The 25,588-nt window shown below is 42.4% G+C and overlaps 1 protein-coding gene across 1 annotated transcript in view; it reads right to left on the minus strand.

Annotated features, from left to right (window-relative positions):
* rnaseh2b (ribonuclease H2, subunit B) overlaps positions 1 to 19,147 on the minus strand; it is a 43,356-nt gene extending 24,209 nt beyond the window's left edge. Inside the window, 6 exon segments of the mRNA XM_072584523.1 lie at positions 1,240 to 1,357; positions 3,995 to 4,071; positions 8,531 to 8,638; positions 10,052 to 10,123; positions 18,923 to 19,114; positions 19,117 to 19,147. Of these exon segments, the coding sequence (XP_072440624.1) occupies positions 1,240 to 1,357; positions 3,995 to 4,071; positions 8,531 to 8,638; positions 10,052 to 10,123; positions 18,923 to 19,114; positions 19,117 to 19,132 (583 nt within the window). The 5' untranslated portion in view covers positions 19,133 to 19,147.
* Between the last annotated feature and the right edge of the window lie 6,441 nt (positions 19,148 to 25,588).

The following is a 25,588-nucleotide window of genomic DNA, read 5'->3' on the forward strand; positions in this document are numbered from 1 at the left end:
AGTTGTCAGACCTTACCCTCTCACTTTGTGAAAGAGGTATATCTCATGCCACTTTTGCTTGATTTGCCAATTATCATGCCCTCTTGTTCGCAATGCTTTTGTGAGCAAGAAAAGTTTCTCCTTATTTATTCTGTGCAAGTTCCTCAAGATTTTGAATGCCTCTATTAAATCTCCTCTCATCCTTCTTTTCTCTAAGGAAAATAGCCCTAGCATCTCTCATCTATCTTCAGATATTGAAGTTCATCATTTAGGGAACCATTCTCTCAAACTTCTGTGCTCTTTCCAGTACCTTTGCATCCATCCTACAGTGCAATATCCAGAGCTAGGAATAATAGTCCAGTTGGGGTTGAGTGAGTATGTTATACAAGGCAAGATAACTTGGTTGCTGTTGTATTCTGTGCCCCATTTAATATAGTCTAGGATACTCTGCTTTGTTAACCATGCTCTCAACATTTTCTGTCACTTTGACTCCTGTTTTACATCACATATTTTTGGAGTGCAGTTACTGCACTCAATGGTCAATTTCTCCACAGAAACAAGTCCCAAGAACCAAGACATGATACTCAACAGACCATCTGAATTAATGATTTTTGTGGAGGTTAGGTATTAGACAGAACACTATGTTGGGGAGGGGAGAGAAGAATCGCTCCCTGCACTCTTCAAAGTATTGCCATTGGATATTTTACATCAACATGAAAGTGCAGAAAAGACCTATACTCAACATTTCACCTCAAAAGGAAGCATCTCTGACAGTGTAGCACTCCGTCAATAGTGCACTGAAATGTCAGCTCAAATCTTTGATGTGGGATTGGTGCCCATAATTTTTGTGTCATGATAACAGAGTGTATCCTTAGTGTCCTTACTTCATACATAGTTTCCAGATACAGCATCACATATAAACCACGTGTTGCCAATTGCATGATGCGCTGGACTTGAAATACAAACTGAACCAAGGCATGCTCACAGAGGTCACAGCATCCTGATCGTACCGATGGCATCAGAAATTTAAAATTCTCACACAGAGAACTTTCAACCTTTGATCACTGAGGTCCAGGTTAAATCCAGTTTGCTGCAGTTCAATCCATGAGATAAACCTTTTACTGTGCTAAGTGAAGCTGGTTTTGGAATGAGGGATAAGATAGCACCACTGCCAATTAAGAATCACCTCTGTGGGTGGTGAAGGTAAGAAAGAGAACAGCTTAGGGATTCATAAGCAGTTCCTGAGCTCTAACATGGTACCTTTTTCATCAGTGATGTGGTGGAGTGATTGCAAAGTCCTTGTACAATTCAGTACGTTGCTGCACCTGGGAAACTCTTCATCCTTTATGACCTGATCCACTGGCTGAAACTTTCCTTGCTGGGAAAGAAAGAGTTTGAACAAAAAACTATAAGTGACAAAATTATTAAACAAGTCAACAAATTCCCCAACAAATTAACAGCTGCTAACTTTTAATTTCCATCAACTGGGAGATGGCATGCATACTCTGGCTAAATCTCAGCATCTGAATTTCACTTTCACCAATATTTCAGCTTCACATAGCTTCCAGAAGATGTTGGAATAACTTAGTGCAATGGTCTCCAAACCATCTCCTTTTTTTCAAGCTGAATACCATGTTACTTTTGGGGAAGTTGCAGATATGAATTATAGATTGATTTCCCATGGATTTGGATGAATCTCAAATCTTGCTGTTCTTACCTATGGTTTATCCAACATTTAAATACAGAACAGGGTGTACCATTTAGTCCCTTGTGCCTTTAATAGCTTTATCCTTGAGTATTACCCTGAATATGGAAGACTGAAGGTTGTGAAGATTACAGGTAATTTTATTGAGTTTAAAATGAAAAGGAATCAAATAAACAGATGGAGATTGAATCCACTTTGAAATAGGCTGTTCAGGGGTGACATAACGAAAAACATTCATATGAAATGACAGTGAAAACATCGCCCCAAAAAACTGCCAAGACTGGGTCAATTAAAAACTTTGAGTGAATTTGATAATTTGTTCTGTTATGTAATGATGTTAAGGAATATGAAACAAGGTTGGGTAAATATAGTCAAAATAAAAATCAGTTATAATTGAAACAAATAACAGATCAGGTTTGAGGGCCTGAATGTTTGGGCCCCGTATCTAAGGAAGGACATGCTGGCCCCAGAAGTAGTCCTGAAGAGTTTTATAAGAATAATCCCAGGAATGAAGGGCTTGCCATATGAAGAACAGTTGAGGTCTCTGGGTCTGTACTCAACAGAGTTCAGAAAGATGAAGGAGGTCTGATTGAAACTTACACAATATTGGGAAACCTAGATAGAGTGGATGTGGAGAAGATGTTTCCACTGGAAGGATGGACAAGGAGTTGAGGCACAGCCTGAGAGAGAATGGACAGCCTTTTAGAACTGAGATAAGGGGGAATTTCTTCAGCCAGAGGGTGGTGATGCTGTGGAACCCAGGTCATTGAGCGTATTTAACGGTGGGATAGCAATATTATTGATTAGTAGGGGGATCAAGGGAGAAGGCAGGAAAATGTTGAGAAACATATCAGGCAGAATCAAATGGCAGAGCACACACGATGGGCTGAATAGTCTAATTCTGCTCCTATATATATATATATATATATATATATAGTCTTGTGGAATGGATGACTCCTCTTCCTATATTGACCCTAGTGTTTGAATCCTTTCATGATCTCACACAGTCCTATCACTGTAACCTCCTTCTATCGACAACTCTGAGGGAACTTGGATACCTCCAATTCCTGCCTTGAGCCTTCCCCAGCTCCTCTGCCTCATCATTGGTAAGCACGCCTTCAGCTGTCTAGCCTCTGCAACATCCTTCCCTACATCCCTCTTTCTTTAAGATGGTCCTGAAAATCTGTCTATTTGATCAAGCTTTTGATCACCTGTCCTAATGGTTGCAAGATGGTTTTTATGTTTGACAGATGGATTTCAGTCCTTGAGGAAATCAAGAGATGTGGGGGGAGGGCAAGCAGGAAAATGTCATTAAAGCTAAAGATGAACCACGATCATATTGAATGGCGGAGTGAGTTCAACACACTTTACACACTCCCCCTTAAGTTCTTAACCTTTTTCAATTCTGTACTAGACTTTAGCTAGATTATGCTCCCATCAAGTGCCTGTAACATATTACTGTCTTAAAGGTGCTATATAAAATACAAGTTGCACTCTTAATGCTCCATCCTGACAATGGAAGCATCAATATCTCTTACTTTGCTTCAATGGAAATACACTATGTGTCAGTCAAGACCGAATCAACTTGCCCATTCTGACACTGTTGGCTTTGAGATTGTCTCACTGTTTCCACTGTGGTGACTCAGGTGTTGAACTCCACCAATCCTGGGCTGGCCTTTGTGAGCTCTAACAACCTGTCCCCTACAGATCTGCACGGTATGTAGCTCAGATCCGCTGGTGTTATCATTAGAATTGCTCATTTCTCATTCCCTGGGTCTTAGTTACCATCGTTGATGCAGCAAGTTCCCTGCCATCCAGGTTTTTTTGGTCAAACAGGTTATCTCTACATCCGAGATGGCCTTTATGTGGCAGGGTTGCCTTTTTATTATTGTCTGTGGTACACATTTGGCAATAGAAGACACACCATCAATGCATATTCTAAGCTGGACAGGACAAAAGTGAGGACTGCAGATGCTAGAAATCAGAGTCGAGATTCGAGTGGTGCTAGAAAAGCAGAGCTGGTCAGGCAGCATCCAAAGAGCAGGAAAATCAACATTTCAGGCAAAAGCCCTTCATCACGACTGAAGGCCTTCATTCCTGATGAAGGGCTTTTGCCTGAAATGTCGATTTTCCTGCTCCACGGATGCTGCCTGACCTACTGTGCTTTTCCAGCACCACTCTAATCTAAGCTGGACAGGAGTCAGCACAAGTATAAGGAATGAATACCATATTAAGCTTAGGTTAATTCAGTATTTCAAGTTCCAAGTGTATGTAAACTGAGCATTGATTACAGGACAACATTTCACTCACCTTCTCATTGGCCTGTATAAGGTATGGAAGTATCAAAAATAATGGATCCAGGGGAGTAACAAACAGAAGCCTTCCATCTTAATAAAAGAGAGGGGGGGGATTAGGAATTAAGGCAAGTTCTCATACAGTTACTTTTTCAAGTATTCCCAGCTACAGCTAAATATAACTTAAACAAAAATGCCAGACGTTTTTGAAAAAGTACAAACACTCCAAGTTATGCTGAGAGTATGGGTGGAGGCTGGGAGCTGCTCCTTCACATACCCCGTTGAAAACCTCACCATGCCTGCAAAGCAACTGGCACACACTGCACTGCCCCATAAGATGAAAAGTGCTGCTCCCATTCCTCAGGCTGCAGCATGTGCTGGGGGAGTGCATTAACATCAAAGGTGATGCCTCATGGGTGGGGTAATAAACAGAGGCACTGCCCGCCCTGTCAGATGGCACAGGGAAGATCTCTTGGTGCCCTCAGTTATCCCTCTATTAGAGCCACTGAAAGCAAATTATTGCTGTTTGTGGAATTTTCAAATCCATTCTTTGGATTTTGGCGCCACTGGCAAAGCTCATATTCATTGTCCATACTCAGCTGCCCTGACAACAAGCTATTTCAGGGGTCAGTGAAGTATCAACCATTTTAATAATACACGGGAATCACAGAGTCATACAGCATGGAAACAGACCCTATGGTCTAACTCATCCAAGCCAACCATGTTTCCCAAAATAAACCAGTCCCACTTGCCTGGGTTTAGCCCATATCCCTTTAAACCTTTCCTATTCATGTAGCTGACCAAATGTCTTTTAAATATTCGTTTCACATACGAACCGCCTTCTGTGAATAAAAGTTGCTCCTCAGGTTCTTTTTAAATCTTTTGCCTCTCAACTTGAGACTATGCTACTTAGTTTTGAACTCCCCTACACCAGGGAAAATACCTTTGTTATTCACCTTATCTACATCCCTTGTGATTTTATAAACCTCTATATGGTCACCCCTCAATCTCCTATGCTCCAGTGAAAAATGACCCAGCCTATCTAGCCTCTTGTTACAACTCGAACCCTTCATTCCCAGCAACATTCTGGTAAATATTTTCTGAACCCTCTCCAATTTAATAATATCAATCCTACAGCAGGGTGACCAGAATTGTACACAGTCTTACAAAAGTAGCTCCACCAACGTAGTGTACAACATCAACATGACATCCCTACTCCTGCACTCAACAATCTGAGCAATGAAGGCAAGCGTGCAATTCACCTCCTTAATCACTCTGTCTACCAGTGACACAAATTTCAAAGAATGATGAACCTGAACCACTAGATCTCTCTGTTTGTCAACACTACCCAGGGCCTGACTATTAACTGTGCAAGTCCTGCCCTTGTTTGTTTTACCAATATGCATTACTCTACATTTATCCAAATTACTCAAGAACAAAATCAGGAGGATGAAAAGGGGGCATGAGAGAGCTTTGGCTGAGATTGTTGGAGTGAATCCAAAGAGGTTCGTAAGTATATTAAAGGAAAAATAATAACTAGAGAGAGAATAGAGCTCCTCAAGAACCAAAGTGGCCATGTATGTGTAGAACCACAGGAGATAGGCAAGGTCCTCAATGAATACTTCTCCTCTGTGTTTATTATGGAGGAAGACATGAAGACTTGGGAACTTGGGGAAGTTAGTGGTGACATCTTGGGGACAGTCCATATCACAGTAGAGGTGGTGTTGGATGTACTAGAATGTATGAAGGTGGATAAATTTCCTGGTCCTGACTGGATATATCCAAGAACACTGCAAGAGGCTAGAGAAAAAATTGCGAGGGCCCTGGCTGATATTTTTGCATCATCGTTAGCCACGGATGAGGTTCTGGAAGACAGAAGGGCAGCGAATGCTGAGTCATTATTCAAGAAGGGCTGCAAAGAAAAGCCTGGGAACTGTAGACCAGTAAGCTTAACAACTGTGGTGGGTAAGGTACTTGAGAAGATGCTGAGGGGGAAGATATACATGCATTTGGAAAGGCAGGGTTTGATAAGGAGTAGTTAGCATGGCTTTGTGAGTGGGAGATCATGCATCACAAATTTGTCAAGAGTTCTTTGTCTACCGCCCTGCCTTCAGCAACCTTTCTGGTCACTTCATCACAGTCTATATGGATTTCAGTAAGGCCTTTGATAAGATTCCACATGATAGGCTGCTCTGTAAGGTTAGACTGCATGGAACCCAGATTGAGCTGGCAAATTGGATACAAAGTTGGCTTGATGGTAGGAAACAGAGGGTAATAGTGGAAGGATGCTTGTCAGACTGGAGACCTGTGACTAGCGGAGTGCCTCAGGTGTTGGTGCTGGGCTCATTGTTGTTTGTTATCTATATCAATGCTTTAGATGAAAATGTACAAGGCATAGTTAGTAAGTTTGTTAGTAAGGATGCTATTAAATTGGAAAGGGTGCAGAAGAAATTTACAAGGATGTTGCTTGGATTCAATGGTCTGAGTTATCCGGACAGGATAGACAAGCTAGGACTTTTTTCAGTTGAGCCGAGGAGACTGACGGGAATCTTATGGAAGTGTATAAGATCATGAGAGGCATGGATAGGGTGAACACATGCAATATTTTTCCCAGGATTAGGAATTGAGGACTACAGTGCATCAGTTTAAGGTCAGAGGGGAAATAATAAAGGGGAGCCTGAGGAGCAACTTTTTTTTTTACACAGAGGGTGGTGCACATATGGAATGAGCTGCCAGCGGAAGTGGCTCAAGCAAGTACATTAATGGCATTTAAAAGTATTGTCGACAAATACATGGATAAGAAAGGTTTAGAAAAATATAGGCCAAGGCCAGGGAAATGGGGTTAGTGTGGATTTAAATTTGGTCGGCATGGACCAGTTTAGGCCAAAGGGCCTGTCTTTGTGCAGTAGGTCTCCATGACTCTAAACCCCATCTGTCACTCCTCAGTCCATTCATCCAAATGATCAGGATTCCTTTGTAATCTTAGATAACCTTCTTCACTATAGCACCAATTTTGGTGTCACTCGCAAATTTACCAACCATGACTCCTAAATTCTCATCCAAATTGCTTATATGAATAACAAACAGCAGTTAGACACAGCAATGATCCCTGCACTGAGCACAGGCCTCCAATGGGAGGAGCAGGTTTTCTTCATGAAGGGCATTACTGTAAGCCCTTGCTTTAAGTTGTTCCTCTTTAACATTGCAGCTATGAGGTCAGGATAAGACTCAGCACTGGAATTACCATTTTGATGCCATTTCACACTGGGTCAATGTAGTTGCACATGACCCAATCAGTGCCAATTTGGAGCCACCTCCACCATTGCCTATCTCAGTGCTTATTCTGCTCACTACAAATTGTCCCAAATCTCCCACATGTAGTTATTCTTGCTCAGTTTCTCTGTCACTTGGCACCCTTATTTTAAGCCCTCTTTCACAGGAATTGTTTGGGGGAAGGTAGTAGAACAAACAACAATACAACACAGGAACAGGCCCTTCGGCCCTCCAAGCCTGCGCTGTCACATTTTGACTTCCATACTAAAACGGTCTTCACTTACAGGATCCGTATCCCTCTATTTCCTTCCTATTCATGTATTCATCCAGGGGCATCTTGAATACCGCTATTGTGTCTGCTTCCACCACTTCTTCTGGCAGTGCCTTCCAGGCTCTCACCACCCTTTGTGTGAAAAACCTGCCTCACACATCTCTTTTAAACTTTCCCCCGCTGCCGCACCTTGAACATGTGTCCCCTAGTACTTGACCCCTCCACCCTGGGAAAAAGGGACAGACCATGGAGCACAGGTTCATAGCTCCTTGAAAGTGGAGTCGCAGATAGATAGGATAGTGAAGAAGGCGTTTGGTACGCTTTCCTTTATCGGTCAGAGTATGGAGTACAGGAGTTGGAAGGTCATGTTGCAGCTGTACAGGACATTGGTTAGGCCACTTTTGGAATACTGCGTGCAATTCTGGTCTCCTTCCCATGAGAAAGATGCTGTGAAACTTGAAAAAGGGTTCAGAAAAGATTTACAAGGACGTTGCCAGGGTTGGAGGATTTGAGCTATAGGGAGAGGTTGAATAGGCTAGGGCTGTTTTCCCTGGAGTGCGGAGGCGGAGGGGTGACCCTATAGAGATTTATAAAATCATGAGGGGCATGGATAGGATAAATAGACAAAGGCTTTTCCCTGGGGTGGGGGAGTCCACATTTTTTCCGCATTAACAAGGTTGTTTGGTGTGCAAACAGTTAATCGAATTCCACATCCACTTGACCCACATCACTCAGATGCGACATGGGGGCATGACCCTGTACTGGCAGGTGTCAATTCTGTCTCAGGTGCCCGTAGTACTCACAGGTGCGTCAACTGTTCGGTTCTTTTTTTAATTTCACCGTTAAACTGTCACTTATTCTGAAATCCGAAAAATTCCGAATTCCGAAAACCAGCTGGTCCGAGGGTTTTGGATAAAGGATTGCGGACCCGTACTTCATGCCACTGTTTATCAAGTGTGACAAATTAGTGAATGGTATCAAAGATACTCAAATAACCAGAGTACTCACCATGCTGAACCGACTGACCAATAAACCATGAACGATACGCTTCATCAAAAGCTTTCACTTCATACACTTGACTGGCACCACTATTAAAAAGGTACAAAGCAGCAGTGCCTGGAGAAGAGGGGGAATAAGTAATATTTTGTAAGTCCATTCTACAATTATACAGAACAGTGTGAGAGATTAGAAATACCAAGCAATTTTAATGTACAGGTAATTCAACCCACATACAGTTTTAAGATAATTCTGCCTTAGTTCCAATGCCAATTGAGAATTCTTTTCAGACAGAGAATTGTTATGCTCTAAAATGCACTGCGGCAGGGGAAGATAATTCAAATGGAACTTCCAAAAGGGAATTTGATTTCCACAGGTAACAGGATAATTTGCAGGGTTAGGAGGAAAGAGTGATGCAGGATTGTAATAGACCGATAAAAATCAGTCAGGCCATTCATGAGATAAATTAGTAAATACATTTAACACAAAGATCAGTAGCTGTGTGGAACTCTCTTATAACCACAAACGTGAACTCAATAATAATTTTAAACCCAAAGTCAATAGATACTTTACTAGTGAAATTTATTGAGGAATATAGAGCCAGAGAAAGTGGGTTAACATTTCAGGCTGATGAGGTTTCATCAGATTTGCAGCATTTGCAGTGTTTTGCTTCTATCCTGGACAGTTATCTGTTTGATTCACTATCCAAACAACCAACCTGTACCTGTAAATTTGGGGCCACTTGGCTGTTTGGTTGATTTGTGATGCAGAATGGGTGCTATTCCCACTCCAGTAAAGGTTAGCATGAAGGACTCTCAATCTCTCTCTCTCATGGGTTCAAGACCTGCCTCATCAACTTGGTCATGGTGGCAGTTGTAGCACTGGGGGTCAGTCCCTGCCTTTGGGCAGGAAACTCTGGAAGGTAAGGGTCCCACAAATATGATTTGTTGATATAAGTATTTAAAGGAAGCTAGGTAAACGTGTGGGAGAAAGAAATCAAAAGACATGCTGATAGGGTTTGATGAAGAGGGATGGGAGGGCTGTTTGGCGCATTAAGGACCAGTTCAGCTGAACGGCTTGCGCTGTGCTGTAAATTCTATGCAATCAATGATGGCGTAATAGGAACAGGAGTAGGCCAACCACTCACCACGTAGATCATCGCTGATCTATAACTCACCCCATTTACTCAACTTGGCTCCTTTTCCCTCATTACCCGTAACCAACAAAAGATGTACCAATCTCAGACTGAAAGCTACCATTGCCATCCACAGCCTTTTAGGAAAAAGAACTGTTTAAAGTGTAGTTACAAATAAATTGTCAGTAACTGACAGTACTACAGTACACTGGCTCCAACATGCCCAGCACCGAATTACACTGCACGTACCAGGTGGTTGGGTTTCCTTATTCATCAGAGATAACTTAGCATCCATCTAGTTCAATCATGGACTCCATATCCTTAGTACCAACAAACCATTACCATCACATCTGATATATATCATAGGTGACACCTGATCACGTCAATAACACACTTGCCTGTTTTGGGATTCCTTAGCCGGGTGAAAACAGGTCCACAGACAGCCTTGTCTGGTACATCAATGACAGACTCTGAAACAGGAAGGTTGGGGTAGAAAAGAAGTGAATAGAAATCAGTCCAGTAAACAGAACAAGTGTCAAAAGGTTTCTATACACACCATCTTCACACTTTGGCTTCACCTCTGAAAAAATGACCAGACCTCTACAGCTAAATTGGTCAGCATGTTCAACCTGTTTTGCTGTGCAGGGGAAACCATGATATGACCTTGCCCAGGATTGGATTTCTATTATCACGGAGTTGATGCAAAGCACTTTGGACTGCACCTTAATATAAAACAATCCTGTCACTCAGGTAATGACCCGGTGCACAAAAGCTCCTCTGAGGTATGTCATATACCTCCTGCAAGGTGCCTTGCAATGGTAGGAGTGTCCCAAATTACAGTTCAAATTCACCACAATAATTGCATTTGCATAGCATTTTTGACACAGCAAACAAATGTCACAGAAACCACTAGACCACCTAAGAAAGAAGCACTGCCATTACTCTTGATCTCAAGTCTTGGGCAATAAAAACAATGCAAAGGAGACTCCCCAGGATGGCACCAGTGATGAGGGACCAGTTCTGTGCAGAGAGTGGAGAAGCTGAAAATTGTTTTCCATACATTAGTGAACATTGAAAGGAGATTAAATAAAGACATTCAAAATTACCAAGTGGGTTTGACAGAAGAAATTTTGAAGAAACTTCTGACGGGTTGCACGGTCACCGGACACAGAATGGCAAAAAGGACCAGAGGGAAGATGAGAGGAACTTGTTTTTACACCGCAACTTACTACAGAACGTACTGCCTGAAAAAGTGGTGGGAAGAGTTGCAACAGCAAATTTCAAAAGGGAGTTATAAATGTAGACAGGGAGAAAATAACTTCATGACCAAAGGAAATGATCTGGGAAATGAAACTGATACTGATGGGATAGCTTTTCTAAAAAAACACAAGCATAGCCATTATAGGTCAGATAGTTATAGAATTATACAGTACAGAAGAGGCCTTTCAGCTCATCAAGTCTGTATGGCCAAAAATATACAACTACCTACACTGGCCCCACTCTCTCACACCAGGCCATTGATTTGAATGTTATGATATGTTAAGTGTTCATCCAAGTACTTTTTAAAACATTGTGAGGTTTCCCACCTCAATTTCCCTCTTGGGTAGTACATTCCAGATTCACACCACCCTCTGGGTGAAATTTCTTCTCCTGTAATACCCTCTAAACCTCCTGCTGTTCACTTTATAATCATGGCCCCTTGTTGCTGACCCTTCAACTAAGAGGAACAGCTGCTTTCTATTCACCTGCTCCTTGTAATCTTATACACATCTATCAGGTTCACCTCCAACCTTCCCTGCTCCAAGGAAAACAACCTGAGCTTATCCAGCCTCTCTTCATCGTTGAAAGGCTCCACTCTGGCAACATCCTGGTGAAGCTCCTCAGCACCCACTGCATACAATCAAATCCTTCCTAAAGTGGGGGGGCCAAAAACACACAGTTCTCCAACTGTGGCCCAACCAGAGTTCTGTACAGCTCTCTCATGACCTTCCTGCTCTTACAATCTATGCCATGACTGATAAAAGGCAAGTGATCTGTATGCCTTCCTAACTACACTATCAACCAGTCCTAACACTTGCAGACATTTGTGGACAAACACTCCAAGATCCTTCTGTTCCTCTGAGCTTCCTAATGTCTTGCCATTCATGGGTACCACTTTGTCTTGCTCCCTCTTCCACCTCACACCTAACAGGTTTAAGCTCCATCTGCTACTATCTGCCTAATCTATTTCTATCTTCCTATGATCTAACACCTTCCACCTCACCGTCACCCATCCAGCTAATCTTTGTATCATCCATAAACTTATCATATACCACCACCCTCCACATTCTCACCTACATCACTTATGAATATCACAAACAATCACTGACCTACAGTGACCCCTGCTGCATGCCACTGCACACAGGGCTCCAGTCACACATATAGCCTTCTAACACCACCCACTGTCTCCAAGCCAATTTTGGATTCTGTGCTCTCCTGTGATGTTTGGCTCGGTGATTCCCTAGCAATAGGAAGCTACGGTTTGAATACCACAGTATCCAAGAGCATTCTAACAATGAGAAATGCTCTTGTTTTCCCTCAGGTTCGGCACTTGCATGAACAGAGTAAAACGCCAGCAAACAGCTGGTCTCATGTTGATGCATATTTCATCAAGTGTGGTTCATCAATAGTGCATATTTCATGTACTAAAGGTGAACCACCAGAATACAAACAAATGCAAAGGTGGTAAGGGAAGATACTGTAAGATGAGATGTTAATTTAAAATCTCAAGTCATATAAAGTTATTAACGAGGCTGAATAGCAGAAGTGAGATTTACGATTAGAAAGAACATCACAAATCACAAAGTCATGTTGAGACGCACAGTCTCCCAGCCTCTGTCTGGGATCAGGGCCCAGTGACTGTGCTCATGTGACAGTCTCAATGTGTCAGCAGGCAATATGCCACAAAGGTCATCGCAGTCAAGGTCAACTCCACCTTCAACAAATCCCAACACAGAGATTCCAAAATGGAAAACACGTGGACAAGGATCTAGGGACAGTCACCTCACATTGGCATCCAAACCTCAACTGACCAATCAAAGATGACAAGTCAAACCTGTCATGCACAGCTCAACTTCACTCAGAACAAACAGAGTGAACTATTTGAAGATCTCCCAAGTGTGGCACATTATGGGATTCCTCATAGGAGACAGTGCCAGGTTTCTGTGTTCTTACAGTCAGCAGAGACCCATTATTAAACAATCTCACCAGAATGTCTCCAACTGATGCACAGGAGCCATCTGTTCCATAGGTCAGTTTGTGGGCTAACCCAGAATAGAGACGTCCATTCTGGCAAAATATCAGTACCAGTTTTTCACTGGTTGTATGTCACTCCCTCTGCATGTGAATTTATGAAATTAAAACAGTGGCAGTTGCTTCCTGTAGAGCAAGACAGGAGCAACGAAATCAAAATACAATCGGCACGATCAGAAAACAATGAGACACGCCTGCTGAAGACGTATTGAGTGGATTTATAGTTATACAGCACAGAAACAGACCCTTCAGTCCAAACAATCCATGCCGACCATAATCCCAAATTAAACTCATCCTACTTGTCTGCACTTGGCCTATATCCCTCCAAACCTCTCTTATTCATGAACTTATCTAAATGTCTTTTAAACATTGTAACTATATCCACATCCATCGCTTCTTCTGGAAGTTCATCCTATACATGAACGACTGTGTAAAAATGTTGTCCCTCATGTCTTTTTAAATCTTTCTCCTCTCACCTTAATAGTATGACCCTCTAATCTTGAAACCCTTCACACAAGGGTAAAGACACCTGCCATTCGTCTCATCTATAGCCACTCATGACTTTATAAACCTCCATTAAGGTCAGCTCTTAACCACCTATGGCCCCACTGAAAAAAGCCTCAGCCTATCCAGCCACTTCTTATAACCCAAAGCCCCCAATTCCCCACAATACTCTGGTAAAACCTTTTTAAACTTTCTTCAGCTTAACATTCTTCTTATAACTGGAGGCCAGAACTGAACACAGTACTCGAGAAGAGGCCCAACCAACATCCTGTACAACCTCAATGTAATGTCCCAGCTCCTTTAATCAAAGGTCTGAGCAATGAAGGAAAGTGTGCTAAATGCCTTCTTAACCACCCTACCTATATGCAAACTTCAAAAAATTATGTACCTGAACCCCCTACGTCTCTCTGCTCTACAGCACTACCCAGAGTCGAGAGCATGGTCAGGCAGCATCCGAGGTGCAGCAGAATCAACATTTCGGGCAAAAGCCCTTCATCAGGAATGAGGCTTGTAGGCCGGGGGCTGAGAGATAAATGGGAGGGCGGTGGGAAGGTAACTGAGAATGCGATATGTAGATGAAGGTGGGGAGAAGGTGATAGAGGGAAGGGTAGAGCGGATAGATGGGAAAGACATGAACAGGTCAAGAGGGTGGTGCTGAGTTGGAGGCTTGGAATTGGGATAAAATGGGTGGGGGGGGGGGGGAAAATGAGGAAAGTAGTGAAATCGACATTAATCCCGTGAGGTTGCAGAATCCCAAGGTGAAAGATGAGGCGTTCTTCCTCCAGGTGTCAGGTGGTTAGAGTTTGGCAACAGAGGAGGCCCAGGACCTGCATGTCCTTGGCAGAGTGGGAGGTGGAACTGAAGTGTATAGCCACAGGGCAGTGGAGCTGCTTGATGCGGTTGTCCCAGAATCTCGGACTAATCCTCACTCTCTGCAACTGGATCCTCAGTTTCCTGACGCACAGGTCAATATCAGTGAAGGTTGGGGACAATATTTCATCCTCACTAACAATCAACACTGGAGCCCCCAGGGATGCATACTCAGCCCCCTACTGTATACCCATGACTGCGTCGCCAAATACCAGACTAATGCCATTTGCAAGTTCGCTGATGACACCACCATAGTCGGTCAAATCTCAGATGGCAACAAAACAGACTACACATGGGAGGTGGAAGACATGAAAAAAATGGTGCACTGAGAACAACCTAGCTCTCAATGACAGCAAAACCAAGGAACTCACTATTGACTTTTGGCGGGATTTTACTCATTCCACCCCTACACATTAACAGCACAGAGTTAGAACGAGTGGAGAGTGTCAAGCTCATGGGAGTGGTCACCCACAATAAGATTTCTTGGACTCTTCATGTGGACGCACTGGTTACAAAGGCCCAACATCTCTTCTTCAACAGGCAGCTGAGAAAATTTGGCATGATGGCGAATACCCTGGCCAACGTTTATAGGTGCGTCGTCGAGAGCATTCTGTCTGGATATATCACTGTCTGGCATGGTAACTGTACTATTCAAGATCGGAGATGGTTACAGAGAGTGGTGAACTCGGCCTGGACAATCACAAAGGCCAACCTCCCATCTACAGAATCCATCTATCATGCCCGTTATCAAGGAAAGGCCGCCAGCATTCTCAAAGATCCATCCCACCCTGGCAATACTTTTCTACAACCTCTATCATTAGGGAGAAGGTACAGAAGCCTGAACACACACACCAGCCAGTTTCAAAACAGTTTCTACCCTACTGTTGTTAGAATCCTGAATGGACTACCTGTGTTTTTGTTTTTCCCGCTGAATACTTATTATTTACTTATCTATGTTATTTAACTCTGTGATCTGCCTGTATCGCTCGCAAGACAAAGCTTTTCACTGTGCCTTGGTACATGGGATAACAAATTCAATTCAATTAATGTTCTCCGAATGATTCGCAAGTTGGTGTCCTGTCCCCCGATGTAGAGGAGACCACATTGGGTGCAACGGATACAGTAGATGATAGTTGTGGAGGTACAGGTAAATTTCTGTCAGATTAGATCACTTACAGTGTGGAAACAGGCCCTTCGGCCCACACAGACTCATTCCCCTACATTTACCCCTTTACCTAACACTACGGGCAATTTAGCATGGCCAATTCACCTAACCTGCACATTTTTGGACTGTGGGAGGAAACCGGAGCACCCGGAGGAAACCCACGCAGACACGGGGAGAATGTACAAACTCCACACAGACAGTCGCCTGAGGCGGGAATTGAACCCGGGTCTCTGGCGCTGTGAGGCAGCAGAGCTAACCACTGAGCCACCGAAAGGATGTAGAAGGATCCGTTGGGGACTTGGACAGAGGTGAGGTTGGGGAGGGATTTGGGCGCAGGTTTTGCACTTCCTCTGGTGGCAGGGGAAGGTGCTAGGAGTCGGTTGAGGGCTGGTGGGGAGTGAGGATCTGTCAAGGGAGTGGAGGAGGGAATGGTCTCTCTGGAATGCTGATAGGGGTTGGGAGGGAAATATATCCGTGGTGGTGGGGTCTGTTTGTAGGTGGCGGAAGTAGCAGAGGATGATACGATGGAGTATAGTGGGGTGGAAGGTGAGGACTGAGGTGGGGTGTGGGGGGGAAAGGCTCTGTCTTTGTTCGTTAGGAGGGGTGGTGTTCAAAGTTGGAGGTTCGGTAAGTGGAGGAGATGTGCTGGAGGCCATCATCGACTACATGGGAGGGGAAATTGTGATCTTTGAAGAAGGAGGCCATCTGGGAATTTCTATGGTGGAATTGGTCATCCTGGGAACAGATGCAGCAGAGGCGGAAGAGTTGGGAATAAGTGATGGCATTTTTACAAGAGGCAGAGTGAGAGGAGATACAGTCTAGATAGCCATGCGGGTCCATGAGTCTGTAATAGATGTCTGTGGTTAGTCGGTTGCTGGAGATGGAGAGGTCCAGGAAGGGGAGGGAGGTGTCTGAAATGGTCCAGGTGAATTTAAGGTTGGGGTGAAAGGTGTTAGTGAAGTTGATGAACTATTCAACCTCCTCATGGGAGCATGAGGTGGTGCTGATACAGTCATCGATGTACCGGAGAAAAAGGTGGGGAGTGGTGCCAGTGTAGCTACGGAAGATGAACTGTTCCCTATACCTGACGAAGAGGCAGGCAGAGCTGGGTCCCACGGCCAGCCCTTTGGTTTGGAGGAAGTGGGAGAATTAGAAGGAGAAGTTGTTAAGGGTGAGGACCAGATCATCATGGCGGATGAGGGTGTCAATGGAAGGGTACTGGTTGGGACTGGCTGGGAACATTACCCAGAAACCTACTTTTGATTGTACAAATCCTGTCCTTGTTTGTTCGAACAAAATGCATCACGTCCCATTTATCCAAATTAAATTCTATCTGCCACTCTTCAGCCCACTGACCCAATTAATCGAGATCTCTTTGTAATCTTCTTTAACTTCCTTCACTGTCAACTATAGCACCAATTTTGGTGTCATCCACAAGCTTACAAACCATGACTCCTAAATTCTCATCCAAATCATTTATATAAATGATAAATGTGGACATAGTACCAATCCCTGTGGAACACTGCTGGTCATCGGCCTCCACTCTGAAAAATAACCCTGTACCATCATTGTCTTCTGCCATTAAGCAAATTTTGAATCCAATTGGCAAGCTCATTCTGAATCTAACTTTACTAATCAATCTATCATGCAAACCTTGTCAAAGGCTTTACTAAAGCACAAGTAAACAATGTCAACCACTCTGCCCTCGTCAATCTTCTTGGTTCGTTCCTCAAAAAAACTCAACTTACTACGCAGGAATTAATCCGATTTGGAAATGAGAGCGGCTCAGATTTGACAACAGCCAGTTGCTCCTCAAAGATGGTTTTACAACTTTGTGTAAAATATACATAAAAATAAAGTTTACGTATATGACTGCAGCAATATTGGTAATATGGTATTAACTTCCCAAGCAAGCTAATGTATTAAACTGCTACCAAGAAGCAACTGAAGGTGGTCGACACCTCTTCAAGAGCAGTTAAAGGATAGACAATAAATTCCAGCCCTCCCAAGAACAAACTGAACTAAATATTCATTCCCCCTGAAAATCACATCCCTAATGTAAGTTTCAACCTCCATTGAATACATCATTTTGCTATTCCAAACTGTGCGTGGCTGCGTACTAGGAGAGGCTTATGGAGTTGACCAGTACAAACCTTTATCTCTCCACCCTGGAGGCTTCCTGCCTCTATTCCTGATGAAGGACTTTTGCCCGAAATGTCGATTTTCCTGCTCCTTGGATGCTGCCTGACCTGCTGTGCTTTTCCAGCACCACTCTGACCTAAACTCTGGTTTCCAGCATCTGCAGTCCTCACTTTTGTCCATCATCTGACAAGGCAGAAGTCTGCACAGGCAAATGTTTGCACAGGAACTAATGAAGGCCTTTGCTCACCGTAAAACTTTAAATTTATGCAATACCTTACAGCATTACTGTTGTTAAACTTGATTTTGCCACTATTGTTTAGACATTTCTGTTCTGCTGAAAACATTCGCTTTCTTATATTTGTATACATTTCCCATGTTGCACTTACGTCTAATTTCTATAATTCTGAAATACATTAGAATTTATGAGCAAGTCGATATTTAGGAGAAACTACATTTCAATAGCTACATTAGGGACTATATCACAATGCGTAAAATCAATGTCATTCAGATATATTAACACACTTTGGAGCTTTTTAGTGTACACAAGAAACTTAATACAAAATGTTTAATTTTGCTGAATTCCCAGTTCCCCGGTTTCAAAGGAATGTACCCTTTCCTCAACATCCTGCCTGAGTCAGTGGCAGAGAATATTGGATCAAGGTTGGACATTCAGTTCCTTAATCACGAGAAAAAGGGGTATTCGCTCCCTTTGATCCTCACACTGTTCCAGAGTCTATGATTGTATATTTTATGAAGAGCAGTCAGAATTAATGCTGTAACCTGCAGTGACTTGGCACAAGAGGAGTTTTTAACTGCATATAGCAAAAAAAGGAACCCAAACCAACACACTTCCTAAAAATCTCCCAATTGAAAGATAGTATTTGCAATAATACAGGACCCTTCCCCATCTCAAGCTGGTCTTTACGATTAACGAAGCAATTTTGGAAATGTAGTCACTATTGTAGTGAAGAGAATTCGGTAGCCAATTCCCACACAGCAAGATCCCATACACAGCAACGAGAGAAGTACCGGAAAGCCTGTTTTTAAGAGTGATTGGACACCGGGGAGAATGTGCCTGCTTTCTTTTGTTTTACAAAATAGTGCCGCTGAGGTTTTATTTATGTCCCCCCGCAGGACCTGGAAAATACTGCACCTCTGACAGTGAGTGCAGTACCCACTCTGGACTTTTGTGCCCAAAACTCTGTCGTGGGACTTGAACTCAGAACCAGACTCTGAGGAAAGAGCGCCAACAACTGATTAAAACCTCCATGTTTAGCCCATGCCATTTTCTGATTACCTTGTGCCAACAGGACCCACTGGTTAGAGTGCAAGTCCTTCTTTGTGTTCCGCTTGTTGGGCATGGCAGACCTGATGTCAATGTAGTATCTATTCAGCGATACAATGTTGCAGCACCCAAATTGTGACAATCCTTCCTCACTCTGAATGGCGCCAACCTGCCCCAGCTCAGCAGACAACAGCAGAAAGGGGGAAAGAGAACCCAGTACATTCATTTAAAAAGAAAAACCGGAAAGTCTTGGGCAGCAGAGATGCAGGGAGACTTCACATTACTATAGTACCGAGTTGGTCATATCGAGGGGTTAAACAATCAAAGAGCCAGCAATGACGGCAATTGAATGAAACCGACCACACACCCTCTTCTGTGCATGAGGTGGTACAATCCTAATTAAAGGGACCCTGCATCCAAAACACATGCCAGTGCAAAACTCAGTTAAAGCATTGGGTTATCAAGGAGCAGTCCAAGAAAACAACTGACAACAAACTATGTATTAATGAATGAATGATTCTAGTTGTTAATCTATGGAATGTGAAAGTTAGTAGCTACATCGGTTTTGCACCGGGACTTTAAACAATCCTTCCCCCTTTACATTACTGAAGTCAAATCTTGATGAAAGCTCCTCCGTTCGTGGGGATGTGATGGGGCAGATGTCATGACGATTCGCGGAACTAAGGTTGCAGATACGGATTTAAACCAATCAATCAGTAGGTGGGAGGGTTCATATGAAGGGGAGTTTTAAAATTGGGGAAAAACAAACGAGAGGTGCTGGGGTAGTGAAAATGCAGCGATGGTGATGAGGGGTAGAAAATATGGGCAGAAGAGTGAGTTATAATGGTTAAAAAGCTTAAAGGTCTTTATCTGAATACACCTATCGAACATAGGTGAGGAGACAGCACAAAAGGAAATCAATGAATGAAAGCAAAACACTGCAGATACTGGAAATCTAAAACATACACAGAAACTACTGGTGAAACTCAGTGGATGTGGTAGGATTTCTGGACAGAGAAACAGAGTTAATGTTTCTAATCCAGTCTGACTTCTTCAAAACTCTGTGGTATGGGTGCACTAGATTGGAATCAGTTTGAGTGGAAATAAGGAAAAGCAGGGGAAAGAAATCACAGATGGATATTATACCATTATAGGACAAAGTATAAATTGGAACACATTTTGGATGTGTGACAAGGGCACTAGAATTGTCACGGGTCATATTAACGACCAAAATTAGATGGGAAAAGGTAACACTGATGATAAATACTGGCAATAATTTTTCAGTCTTTCCTGGATTCAGGGGAGGTGCCAGAAGGTTAGGCAATTGCAAATATTACAAATATCTCACTCCCAATCCTTCCCCTTTTAGCTTTACTTGTTACATTCTATGTCACCATGTCTTCTCTCCCACCCTCCACTCCAGTGGGACAGTCTGGCAGTCAGACACACCATTGTTCTGTCTTTCTCACATTCTGATTACTTAATCTACTCTATCAACACCCTTTCTACCCCAGCAGTCCTGCACCGGCCCCCTCCCCACTGTTGCATAAATTCTGACCCTCCACACTTCATATTAGCTTTGACCAAGAGTTATCTTGATTGGAAATATGAGCTTGCTGTTTCTCCATGGATGGTCCCTGACCTACTGTGATTTCCAGCATTTTTTGTTTTCAGAGCAAATATTACAGATTTGTTCAAGAAAGGTTGTAAAGGTAATCCCAGCAAATACATGCTACAAATCTAATGTTGGAGAAGCTTCTAGAAACAATTATTTTGGATAATGTCAGCAGTCATAATGGAAAGGATGGGTTGATTACGCAGAATCAGTACAGATTTCTAAAGGGGAAGAGCATTTAAGTAACTTGCTGGAGTTTTTTGAAAGGTATCATAAACGCTTGATGAGGATAACATTGATGTGGTGTGCATAGATTTCCAGAAGGTGCCACACAACAGATATTTTAGAAAAATTAAATGTCACGGTATAAAAGGGTCAGTACAAAATTGACTGAGTGATAGTAAATAGACAGTAGCATCCAATTGATATTTATTGGACTGGAGGGAAGTTTGTAGTGGAGGTGCCCAAGGATCAGCATTGGGAGCTTTGCTTTATCTGATATATATTAATTATCTGGATTGTGGTGTGCAGGGAACAATTTCAAAATTTGCAAATGTCACAAACGTGGGAGAATTGTAAAGTGTGAGGACAATATGGAACTCCAAAAGGACATTGACAAGTTGATGGAGTGAGTGGATAGGGGACAGATGGGGTTTAATGCAGAGAAGTGTGAGGTATGGCACTTTGGTAGAAAGAATATTGAAAGACAATATAAATAGGTGGTACAATTCTCATGAGGGTGCAAGAGCAGAGGGGGCCTGGGTGTATATGAGCACAGATCATTGAAAGTGTCAGGACAGGTAGAGAGTGAAGTTAATAAGGCATGCAGTGTTCTCAGTTGTAATAGTAGGGGCAGACACAACAAGAGCAAGGAGGTGATGTTGAACTTGTCTAAGACACTTGTTAGACCTCAGCTGGAATATTGGGTACATTTGTAGGTGCCATGTTATAGGAAAATGAGCGAATACATTGAAGAGAGTCCAGAAGCGGTTTACAAGAATGTTGCTAGGAAGGAGGAACTTCAGTTAGGAGGATAGGCTGAAGAAATTGGGACTTTTTGCCTTGGAGAGAAGGCGGCAGAGAGGAGATTTGATGGAGGTTTGCAGAGTCATGAGTGGACTGGTTAGTTTAGGTAGAGAGAAGCTGTTCCTGCTCATAAAAAGAAAAAGAGCCTGTGGGCATAGATTAAAAGTGATGTACAAAAGAAGCAAGTGCTATGTGAGAAATACCTTTTTCACCGCGAGTAGTTACGGAATGCATGGTCTGGAAATGCAGTGAAGGCAGGTTCAATTGAGGTACTCAAGAGGGCTTTGGATGATTACTTGGGTAGCAGCAGTCTGCAAGAGTATTGGGAAAAAGCAGGAGATTGACACGAGGTAATTAAGCTCATTTGAAGTGCCAGGGCAGGCACAATGGGCTGAATGGTCTCCTTCTGTGCTGTAAAAATTCTGTGATGAACTTGAAGAGTGCCTCAGGGGTTGTTTCTCAGAACAATACCTTGCAGAAGCTGTCCAGGAACATGCCATTTTAGATCTAACAATGTATAATGAGGTGAGATTAATAACAAATCTCATAGTTAAGGGTCCTAGAGGGGATAGCAATCAAAAAATGGAAGAATTTAAAATTTAGTTTGAGGGAGAGTTACATGGGTCTCAAACCAGTGTCCACAAGTTAAATAAGAACACTGACATCGATATGAAGAAAATGTCATCAAAAGTGGTTGGGAAAATGGACTAATGGGAAATTCAGTGGATGAGCATTGAGAGACATTTAAGCAGATATTTATTATGCTGTGCAAAAATTTATTCCAATCAAAAAAAAACTTGATGAGAAGGAAGAATCATCCATTCTAAACACAGGTGGTCAAGGAGAGTATCCAATCAAAAACAAAGGTTTAAAAATCGACAAAAACCTAGTGGTAGATCAGAGGATTGGGAAGTTTAATGAACCAGCAGCAGATGCCTAAAAATCTAATAAAGAGGAAGAAAATTGATTATGAAAGTAAATTGTCAAGAAATATAAAAACAAATCGCTTGAGTTTCTATGCTATTTGGAGAGTCATTGATCTGCTGAGTGGCATCTGTTGGCACTGTCAGGATTCTATTCACCACTCTTATATCATCAAATCAACTGTATGGTATTTGCACAGTACAATTCCATGACAATCACAAACTGATAAATAGTCCACATTATTACATCTCATTCACTGTGTCTGTTTTAAACAAAACCTCAGTTTTTCCACAGTTTCTGTGACAGTTCAGACCACTCCTGCTGAATTATAAGGCCTGATGTAAACAAACACACATATTCCTTCAGCTTAATACAAAAAGACTTTTAAACTTTCTAATCAGCAGATTATCACCAGGCTTCATATGTTTTCTCTTTCTCATTTCATTCAATTTAACTTAACTTAGGTCCATTTCAGCTAACTCAACAAATTTTAGGCTAATATCTGCAAGGGAGATGGAAATCAGGAGCTATACAACAGTTAGTATAATAGCATTGGGAAAATGCTAGAATCCATTATTAAGGAAGAAACCATACGACTTGTAGAAAATCTTAATCAAACAATGTGGGCGGCACGGTGGCACAGTGGTTAGCACAGCTGCCTCACAACGCCAGAGACCCGGGTTCAATTCCCGCCTCAGGCGACTGACTGTGTGGAGTTTGCACATTCTCCCAGTGTCTGCGTGGGTTTCCTCCGGGTGCTCCGGTTTCCTCCCACAGTCCAAAGATGTGCAGGTCAGGTGAATTGGCCATGCTAAATTGCCCGTAGTGTTAGGTAACGGGGGAGATGTAGGAGTATGGGTGGGTTGCGCTTCGGCGGGGCGGTGTGGACTTGTTGGGCTGCAGGGCTTGTTTCCACACTGTAAGTAATCTAATCAAAGTCAAGATGGTTTTGTTAAAAGAATATCATGTTTGACAAATTTGCTAGTCTTTGTTGAGGAGAGAGGGAGAGTTGATAACGGAGAACTGGTAGATGTAGTGTATTTGGATTTCCATAAATCAATAAACTGCCACATACAAGCTTATTGTACAAGTTAGGAGCTCACATATTGAGGGTTATGTATTAGCAAGGATCAAAGATTGATATTGACTTTTGAGACCCCTTAAAAATGGAATTTTTCAAGCATTTACTATGTAACATGAGATTTCATTTAACAGCAGTATTTAACTTTAAAACTAGCACATGAGAATTTGGGAAGAATTACAAACAACACAGAGGTTATGATGTCCACTGAAATAGCATCAACAATTTATCTGACACCAAACACAGCCTATTATAGGTGGTTTTTAAAATACAAAGTATTTCTTCTTATAAAGAATGAATAACGAACTCTCAGATGTCAGCAGGCAAGGAGACAACAATCATCTGACATCATGACTGGCTATTCCATAATCATTAGCCAAAGAGTTCATCCAATTGATTTACACAATATAAATTACCTGCCCTTAGAAATACAATAATAAGTGCCAGGGTCACAGGAGAGTTCTCGGAGGGCAGTTCTTATCAAGCAGACCTTGTAGGCAGCAGTTCATATTTGGCGGTCCACAAACATTCTTGACCAGGCAGGTGGAAGATGGACAGAAGGATTAGAGAAAGACACAGGTAAGTGTTCCCTAAAACCTCAGCTAGAGAGCAAGATGCTATCTTAACAAGACTGAAATATTCCTTGTTGATAGCCTTTTGTCATTTTATTTAGATTACTTACAGTGTAGAAACAGGCCCTTCGGCCCAACAAGTCCACACCCACCCTCCGAAGAGCAACCCACCCATACCCATTCCCCTACAACTAACACCACGGGCAATTTAGCATGGCCAATTCACCTAACCTACACATCTTTGGACTGTGGGAGGAAACCAGAGCACACCCACACAGACACAGGGAGAATATGCAAACTTCAACAGACAGTTGGCTGAGGTGGGAATTGAACCTGGGTCTCTAGTGCTGTGAGGCAGCAGTGCTAACCACTGTACCACCTTGTCTTTGGTAATGGTGAACCATCTCCAATTATTAGGGTTGTATACTTTCTTTATCTAATGACACTAATGTATCATACCTAAACTACTGCTTCCTAACAATCCTAAACCACTGCTTCCTAACAATCTCAACAAACTATCAGAACATTGCTACAAATCGCTGACTACCTGTATTAGAACCCCCCCCACCCCCGACCCCCAAAGCCAACATTGACTAAATCACAGAAGGCAAAGAGTTAGCATTAATTGGATTTTTTTTAGGTTGGAAATACCATCACTGATAGAGTACCACAAAAACCAGAGTCCTCGGGACTCTATTTATTATTCATATTAATAACTTGCAGGAGGGGAAGAGTGCAATGTATCCAAATTTGCTGATAGTATAAAAGTAGGTGGAAGGTCATGTGTTGTTGAGAACGTAAGGAATCTGCAAGGGGATGTAGATATGTTAGGTGAGTGGGAAAAATACTTGGCAGATAGAATTTAAAGTAGCACACTGTGTTCATGCACTTTACTAGGAAGATTCAAAAGGCAAACTATTATTTAAACATAGATATACTTCAAAAAAGTGTAGCACTGAGAGATTTGGCTGGCCTTGTGCATGAAATGCAAAACATTAGCATATGATGCAGTAAGTAATTAAGAAGGTAGGTGACATTTTGGCTGTTATTCCTAGGGGGTGGTTTTAAAATGTACAGAATGTAGGTGAGGCTGCATTTGGAGTACAGTCTACAGTTGTGGTTCACATTTAAGAACCAATATACAGGTATTAAACGCAGTTAAAAGTATCCACAAGGCTCATTTCTTGGATGATGATGTTAACTTACTAAGATCCTGAACAAGTTACTTATTCATTAACATTTAGAAGAATGAGGGGTGATCTTATTGAAGTACACAAGGTTTTGAGGGGTGTTTAACAGAGTAAGTAGTGTTTCCACTAGTAGGGAAGTCTCAAACTAGGAGTCATAGTTACAGAATAAGGGGACACTCATTTATAAACTGAAATTTCTTGTCTCAGAGGGTAATGAGTGCTTGGAATTCTCTACTTCAGAAATTTGCAAGGCTAGATCAGTGCCAGGGT

Source organism: Chiloscyllium punctatum, chromosome 15 (genome assembly GCF_047496795.1).
Source record: "Chiloscyllium punctatum isolate Juve2018m chromosome 15, sChiPun1.3, whole genome shotgun sequence".
Taxonomy (NCBI): Eukaryota; Metazoa; Chordata; class Chondrichthyes; order Orectolobiformes; family Hemiscylliidae; genus Chiloscyllium; species Chiloscyllium punctatum.